Genomic DNA, 8,832 nt, shown 5'->3' on the forward strand with positions numbered 1-8,832 from the left:
CTGTTACTGTACTAAAGTAAAACATGCAATATTAAAGCAATAAGCCATAAGGTGTCGTATAAGTTATGTTGCATAGATTTCATCAAGGTTCAGGGCTGTTAACCTTGATAGGCACAACATGAAAAATTGTGTATTAAACAACAATATAATAAAAGACAGCAAGGAATAAAATGTATTAAAAAAATTGTTCACCAAAAATGAAAATTATTTTATTATTTAATAACATTTATGTAATTCCAAACCTGTATGCTGTTATTTTTTCTCCAGAACAAAATGAACATTTACGCAGCTCTTTTCTGTTATAAAGGACAAAAATGTAAAAACAAAATAAAAACAGAAACGCACCTTAACAGTTGTCTGGACAACATTTACGCTATATTTCAAGCCTTCTGAAGCCATGTTATTATTCAAAACGGTGGCAGGTTTGACGCAAATTACATTTGGTCAAGAGACATGCCATAAGACTTGTTTAACCTGATATAATGTCTCAAAGGATCCATATTTGATTTTAATCCTTTATAGCGGTGGGCAAGATTTTCGGATCAATTATTTCTTTAATAATTACTATCACAAAAAAGATTCTTCCACTAAGTTATTAATTAAGCAGTTAATTAACTATAGGTTGTTTTAATGGTTTGTAACAACTAGAATATTGAATATATAATTAAATTGATTTTCATCTGTTTGGATATTGATGTGAGGTATGGAAATATCATCTGTTTTACAGTGTCAAATATGACTCATCCAATCACTACTTTTAATGATGTTCATTTTATGATTGAAACAGATCTTTTGATTTACCATGTCTACATACACTTGGTATTTTTCCAACCAGTCTTCCAATGGATTTATTGTTTTAACTTATGTCTGTTCTAGAGTCCCAGCCAGGTTCTGATGAGGAGGGCTGCTCTGAGGTCTTCCTCCCCACAGACAGTGACTATGACTCAAGTGACGCTCTGAGCCCTCGTGACCTGGACTTGGTTTACTCCTCAGCCCAGGATCTCTACCATCAGACCACACATGTCTTCAGTGGTAGCGCCCCAGATGTTCTTCAGATGCAAGATCTAAAGTACAGCGCTTGCTCCAATTCCATCCTGGAGACCGAAACATGCACCAAGGATCTAGAGGACCTATCATTGTCCTCATATTCTGTGAAGGCCCCAGACAAACCTTCTCACTCGAAGTTCCTGGCCGATCCACCAACAAAGCGCAAGCTGCTTTCCAAAAGCCATCCCCAGAGGAGTTATTTTGGTGGACCACATCGCTGGCTGCGTGTACAGAGCGAGAGCCACACGCTTTCGCTGTCCGAAGGCATTTACACCAGACAGAGTGATATTGACCTCCCGTTGGAGACGCCACTCTCCCTACCACATTCTCCCACTACCTCCTACAGTTTGGATGAGTACAGGCCGACCTACAGGGAGAGTAAGCCCAACGTCCGCAGGATCTTTGTGGAGTCTTGCAGCAAAACTTCACCTAGCAGAGATGTTGCAAACTGGGATAAAGAGGAGGAGAAAGGGACTAGAGGAGCTGGTGCCACAGTGGCCAGATTGGAGTACGGCACAACAGTAGAAGCTCAGGATTTAGACTCAGACGAGCTAACGAATGAACAAGTCTCAGAGGTCCTCAGCAGCACTCTTTAGAATGATCTGAGTGTTCCATCATGAAGACTTGTGGTTTTAGGCAATATAGATTCCACCTAAATTGCCTAAAAACCTAAACCCCACCTCTCCATCTGCACACATTATAACAACTCATTGTTGTAATGAGTGAACACTTAGCCTAATCAATTCTTGCATCCTTTCTGTAGACAGTGGAAGAGGATGAAGTTGCTGGTCAACTCTGTGGAACTCATAAACAATGGCTCCGACTGTTAAAATGTTGATTATCAATGCAACGTGAAATAAAGCACTGCTTTTCCTCAGAACTTGAAATTGCCTCAGCCAATAGAGTGCAACAGTGACTGCCCACCTTTTCAGTGGCCTTGTTTACAAAACCAGTTTATCCCTTACATTTTTCCCATAGGCATATACATTTATTCAGAACAGAGTTCTTAGGGGACGTTCACACAGATACGTAATTTAATCTGAGTTGCGCTGTTTTTTCAGCATCTCTTGCGCTTGCAAGAGCATTTTTAAGGCGCCGTGTCAAGTTTTCGGTCACATCCGCACTAATACATTTTAGTTTAAAAACTTTTCGAAGCATCATCGGTTATGGAGATCAGAAAGTTTCTGGGTTTTGGAGAGGAAAACGCTGTTCTAGTGTGAATGAGAGGCGTAAACGTAGCAAAATAAATGCATTTTTAAATAAAAACGTATTATTGTGGACATGGCCACAAAAACGCGCCTCGAGACACGTGCATTGTGTTACATTCGATGCTCTGCATCTAGGTTTTTTTTTTTTAAAGCCAGAACACTTAAACCAAACTAACTACTATAGCTCCAAGATGAATCACAACATTACAACCTTTGATCTAAAGTAAAGAATTATTTAAATGGACTGCTTATCCCACAAAGCATTGCAAATGACACAATCGAATCATAATCATAATTTATTCATGTAATTTATTTAAATGTTATTGCAAAATATTCAAATATACAGTAATGTGCTGAAGTTTTATGTAGTTAGTTTAAATGTTGTATAGTGGGGATATTATTCATGCCATTATTAATTTTTATTTATCAGTTAACTTCCTTCAAAGTGCAGTATACAACCAATTCTCCTAGGTACACTTGTGCACAGTTTTTCAAGGTTGTTGGCAGATAGGATGTTCCTAGCATCTTGGACAACTTGCTACAGTTCTATGTATGTAGGCTGTCTCAATTGCTATCTCCATGTATTCCTAGACTGACGCCAAACCATCTGTTTTAGGACTGCTTGGTCTACTTTTGTTCTATTGCAAAAAGCCTGTTTGGAAATCGAAAACTGATATTTCCTATTGACACACTAAAGTACATGTAAAATAACCACCTCAAGACAAATGATTTTGTGAAACATCTAATGTGCCTAAATCTTTTGCACAGTATTGTATGCAATTGCTTGATCTATATTACAATGCTTGATGAGAGTGGGTGGTCACAGTCACTGCTGAACTCGTTGCACTCTGTTTGATGAAGCACTCTTAAGAATTGTAGATAGTGAATTATACTTTTTTTTTTTTAACAAAGTTGAAATCATGCTTCAGAAGCATACATCATTGGTATTTATCATTAACAGTCTCGAAGCTCCTGATAGGCTTGTCTCGAAAGGTTAACATATATTCATTAAAACCATTTTCTCCGTGGAGAAAATGAATGGGATTTTTCACTTTTGAAACTCTACTGTTGTTCTCTATTGTGGTGTTGAAGGTAAAGAGTGGAGTTAAGTAAATTGGCAGCCAGTCGAAATTCAGTTTGAAGTATATGTGTTTACTTGCAATGACACATCGATTTATTAGCTAATTTCACTTCCCATTTAGAATCGTTTGCTGTACTATGGAAGTATGAACAGTCATGATCCCCTTCAAACTGCATCTGTTTCTAATAGATTGTTTTTCAGTGTATGCATGGAAGAATGTCCCATTACTAGAGACTGCTGTAATATTTACATGTCTTTGTTACAAAACACAAGAGCCTCAATTAAAAAAGTGGTATCTAGTTCCAGGGGAAGAGTGTGTGGCATTTGTTACACAACTCTGCAGCAATCACAATTACTTTCATTGAAGAAAAATACCTGGAGTTATTCATTGTTTACATATTGACAGTGATTTGTGGTGTGTGATTGTTCACATATGAAGATTTATTGCAGTTCATTTGTTTTTAGTTTTTCCTATTTATGCTGGATAACACACTATTATAAGAGGAAATGAAAACCACTTTTGTTTTACAGGTTGGAGGGGAAGAGAAAACTGCACTTTTAAATGGATTTGCATCCCACACTGTTTACTGTAATAGGAATAAGTTTAATATCTGGATTGTTTGTAATGGACAACTTTAGACCTTTTTGCAGAGAAAAGTGCAACTATATTTGCTTTAATGCACAAATTTGTGCCACTTTATATAGAAAAAGATTTATGAGTGTCTGGATGATTTAATTGGGTTGTTCGTTTTGTAAAATGATTAAAATCACAATACTGGTTCTGTCAATAAAGCCATAGATATTTGAAAGGAAAGGTAAGTTATGGGACATATCCAAAAAGTAGTGTATTTATTCACTAATCTATAGTATTTTAATTTAGCAATTACTATTACCCAATTAAGCGTGAATATAGTTATATGTATTCACAGTAATCCAAATTTATGCCCTAGGAACTAAAACATTTATTTTCACAAATGAAAAGGGCAGCTTACGCAAGCAACGTAATGAATGTCTGTTGCAATGTTTCAACAATTTGTTGATGTTTGTAGTGTTTTTTGTTTTATTTTTAAGAGTTTTCGGCTTCAAACGGTTGTACAATGTTAATGTACAGTAATGTCAGCTGGTGCTTAAGATCCAATGGACAAAGATGCACTGCTCTGACACACTTGTTGTGTGTGTTTGTGTGTGTGTGTTGGGGCTCAGTTCTTACAGTATGCGTTCAACACAATCCAACAAGGATGAGGTATTACCTAATGTATTCCGGTTAAATCATTGAACTGTTTGTGACAGGCATTCCAGTTAGGGTATTATTATAGGGTGTTAAATTATGAATATATGTGTCTTGATACCTTTATACTGTGCAAATTGCAAGCCAAAACAATTAAAAAGCATCATATCTGTATATTTTTGCATTATGCCTTTATTGATCCAAATAATATATTTGAGTATTGTATTTTTGATGGTTGTTCCCATGTCAGATGAGTTATATGTACAACCACAATTTTGTAAAAGCTGGGACAGAATGAAAACAAAAAGGAGTGATTTGTAAATTATATTCACCCTTTGCTATATTGAAAGCACCACAACTACACATAATGTGATGTTTTACCATGGTGAATTATTTTTTTATTTATGTACAGTCATTTCAAATCAGATGATTGCAATACACTCCAAAAAAAGTGAGAAGGGCAATTTAAGACTAATAACAATTTGACAAGTGGAAATAACAAGGCAATGTGAAACAGGAGATGTTAAACAGGTGAAGTAATCATGTCATAATACTGTATAAGTAACCTCCAAAAACAGCCTAGTCCTTTAAGAGCAAGGATCATTCAGGACTTTGGCCAACCGATCCTTCAGCAAATAATCCAGCACTTTGAGACCAATGTTCCCCAAAGACAAATTGGAAGGATTTTGGAAGCATTTCACCATCTACAGTGCACAATATAGTTAAAAGATGGATAGGAATCTGGTCAAATCTCGGTGCGTAAAAAAGGCAAGACAAAAACCACTTCTGAATGTGCGTGATCTCTGATCCCTCTGACATCACTGTCTAAAAAAAACATAATTCATCTGTAATGGATTTCATGAACATGGGCTTGGAATAACTTCAGTAAACCTTTGTTAGTCAGCACCACTCGCCGCTGCATCCACAGATGCAAGTTAAGACTTTACTATGCAAAACAGAAGCCATACATCAACACTGTCCAGAAGCGCTGATGATTTCTCTGGGCTCGGTCTCATCTTAGATAGAAAGTAGAACAGTGAAACTGTTTTTTGGTCTCAAGAGTCCACATTTAAAAATGTTTTTGAAAAACGCAGCCATTGTGTTATCTGGGCCAAAGAGGAAAAGACCATCCAAACTATTAGCGTCAGGTCCAAAAGCCAAGGTCTGTATGGGCCAGGGGTGTGTCAGTGCCCATGGCATGGGTAACTCGCACAACTGTGAGAGCACCATGAATGCAGACTGATATGTATACATTTTGGAGCAACATGCTACTGCCATCCAGCACCGTCTTTTCCAGGGACGTTCCTGCAATTTCCAGCAGGACAACTTCAAATCACATACTTCCCGGATTACAAGTGCAAGGCTGTGTAAGCAGAGAGTGGGTGCTAGATTGGCCTACTTGCGGTCCTGACCTGTCTCCAATTGAGAATGTGGGGCAAATTATGGCGTATTAAGCACACCATACGGCAACGAAGACCAAATACAATTGTGCAGCTAAAGACCTACATATGGATGAATGGGGGAATATTGCACATTTTAAACTTAACAAACTTACGTCTTCAGTGCCTAAATGCTTAATAAGTGTTATTAGAAGAAATTGTGATGTTTCACAGCAGTAAACACATGACCGTCCCAACTTTTTATGGAGCGGGTTGCAATCATCCCAACAATCCCAACTTTTCCCTAATTGGGGTTGTAACTTGTTTGTTTTTTGTGATGCAACTTAAATATGATGTTGTGAGGGATGTGTTTTAAGTCATAAAAAATAAACATTCTAGTGTAAATACGCTATGAAATGATACTTGTGTTTCTTAAGTCTTTAGTGGATATTTTTCAGTTACTTTAAAGGAATATTTTTGATTACCACAAAAAATTATTTTGACTTGTCCCTCCTTTTATTTGAAAAAATAAGCTAAAATCGAGGTTACAGTGAGGCTTTTACAATTGTAGTGAAATTAACACATTATTTTTTAGAGTTTAAAGGCAGAAATGTGAAGCTCATAAATGTATTACATCACTTACATTAATTATTCTGTTAAAAACTGTTTATTATTTTAGCTTTTAACCCTTGGATGGTCTTAACAATCATGTCCCGACTTTGAACATAATGGGTGAAATTGACCCATTTTTTTTTACTTTAAATTCAAAAGCTTGTAATAAAGGCTTTGTTTGCTCTATCACTCTACTTTTAGTCTTAAATCATTCCACTAGATGGCAGCAAACATAAGAAAAATGTTTTTTTTTCTCTAGCGACTGCTAGAAAAAAGATAGGGCCCTAGACATCCAGTCTTTTATGGGAAGTTCTACCCTCCCCCACATTTTGTGGAATATCTCAGCCTCTGAATGAACTACAAATGTAATCTTGGTGTCATTTGAAAGCTCAGCTGTGCAATGATGTATACTATTTCATCAATAGTCAGGAATTTTTGCATTTATTTCTGGACATTTGAGACATAAAAGTGGATTACTTATCCATGCAAGCTGAAAGACAAGTAGAAATAGACTAATTTTGAATATGCTGATATGAGCTGATATATATAGTTTGTGGCTATAGGATTTCAGAAGCAGTGACCATAGCATACATGAGAATTTTAACTTTTAAATGATGTGTATGGGTGGATGAATTTACTGTATGTATGCATATATGCGTATATGTGTGTGTGTGCGTGCATGTGTGCAATTATGATTATGAGTGTACTTTTTTTTTTTTTAATTAATTTTGAACCTTTCTACCATTTTACACCTTTCTCGTAATTTGAATATTAATCGAGTCAAATTGACCAGAAGGTACAAAGTAGGTACATTTTTCTAGCTTTGCTTATACATACATAAAATTTAAAAAAACAAAATATAAAAAAAATGACATTGCCAGGTTAAGATTTCATTAAGTTTAGGCCAAAAACGTAAAGTTATGTTGATGTAATTCAGTGTCAAAAGTTCAAACAGGTCAAAAGTTTTTACCGTCATTTTAGGGTTTACGTTATGTTATATTAATTTTACACAGAAAAGGTAAATAAGTTAAAATGTTATGTTAATAATATGTTAAAATGCAAATTGTTCATGTTTTGTTGCTAGACTTTTGAAAAAGTAAGTATATTAACATTTATGGCCTCATTCACTTCCACTTTTTTTTAAAGAAAGTCAAATAATTTTTTTGTGGTAATCCACATAATGCCACAAATTGGTCTATTGAGCTTAACTTGTATTGAACCCAGAATATGTTCTACTTGATCTAACCCTCAAAAATGTACTTTATGTGGTGTAAGCTAATGAAGACAGGTTGATGATGCAATGTTTTGTTACCTGACCTTTTTTTACAGTGTACAGAAAAATTAGTTTGAGCAGTTTCTGCAATGTAAAATTTAGTTATTTTAGATGCTTAAAGTGTTTAATACATTGATATGAAGCTTGGCTTACAATGTTAACAATTTAAACAAACAGACTGATAGACAGATAGAGATTGTTTTTGCGTGTATGTTTGTATTTAAAACTGAACTGACCGCGTGTTAGCTGCAGTGAAACCGTAACTTTTAAATCGACCGTTCAAATTGCTCACTTGTTAGATCATCAAAGGTCTTCACAGGGAACTAAACAAAAACAAATGACATTTTTATCTAGCTGGGTCATGAAAGAGAATACGGAATATTTTGACCTCAAGCTGGGAGGGCTTTTGATCCATCATTAAGATTAAGTGAAGTTCAGACTCGGTCCGAGCACTACTGCACCAATTGCGAGACATTGATGGTCATGGAGACAGGACTAGCCTTAACTCAGATATGTTTACAAAAATCAAAGGACAAATACTGTAGGCTTCCATTATTGAATCATTGATCTCACCGTGAGTGAAAAGAAAGAATGGAGAGCGTGTGTATAAATTGGAAACAAGCTCAAAACATGGCAAGTAGCAGGGGCGCCCAGAGCCACATCAGCTGTGTGTTGAAAAAGAGGAATTCCTATTGACTGGTAGTCATGACAACGGGCCACACAGTGCATATCATTTCATTATATATAAAATATATAAAATCACTGTAAGTGTGATGAGTGTATTTTTTTAGAGAAAGCACTAAAAATTAGCCACAGCACGTCCATCAGGAAAACGCCCGGTGCTACCGAAGGCCAGTCCGCCCCTGGCTAGTAGTGCTATCAAAAAGATAATCTGTTAATTAAGCCCGGAATGACGCAATGTACTCAATTCTCTGTGAACATTGACAGAAGCCAGTTTAAATATGCCCTCTAATGCGCTGTTCTGTGTGTCTCAACTCTTGTTA

At 36.1% G+C, this 8,832-nt stretch overlaps 1 protein-coding gene across 2 annotated transcripts in view; it reads left to right on the forward strand.

The window, feature by feature from the left end:
- LOC127627183 (ankyrin repeat and fibronectin type-III domain-containing protein 1-like) overlaps positions 1 to 6,345 on the forward strand; it is a 126,152-nt gene extending 119,807 nt beyond the window's left edge. For both annotated transcript variants that reach the window (XM_052103461.1, XM_052103462.1), the window contains one exon: positions 877 to 6,345. In XM_052103461.1, coding sequence (XP_051959421.1) covers positions 877 to 1,643 — 767 coding nt within the window. In that variant the 3' untranslated portion in view covers positions 1,644 to 6,345. The remainder of the gene's footprint in view (positions 1 to 876) is intronic.
- The last annotated feature ends 2,487 nt before the right edge of the window (positions 6,346 to 8,832 follow it).

This window comes from Xyrauchen texanus, chromosome 33 (genome assembly GCF_025860055.1).
Source record: "Xyrauchen texanus isolate HMW12.3.18 chromosome 33, RBS_HiC_50CHRs, whole genome shotgun sequence".
Lineage (NCBI taxonomy): Eukaryota > Metazoa > Chordata > Actinopteri > Cypriniformes > Catostomidae > Xyrauchen > Xyrauchen texanus.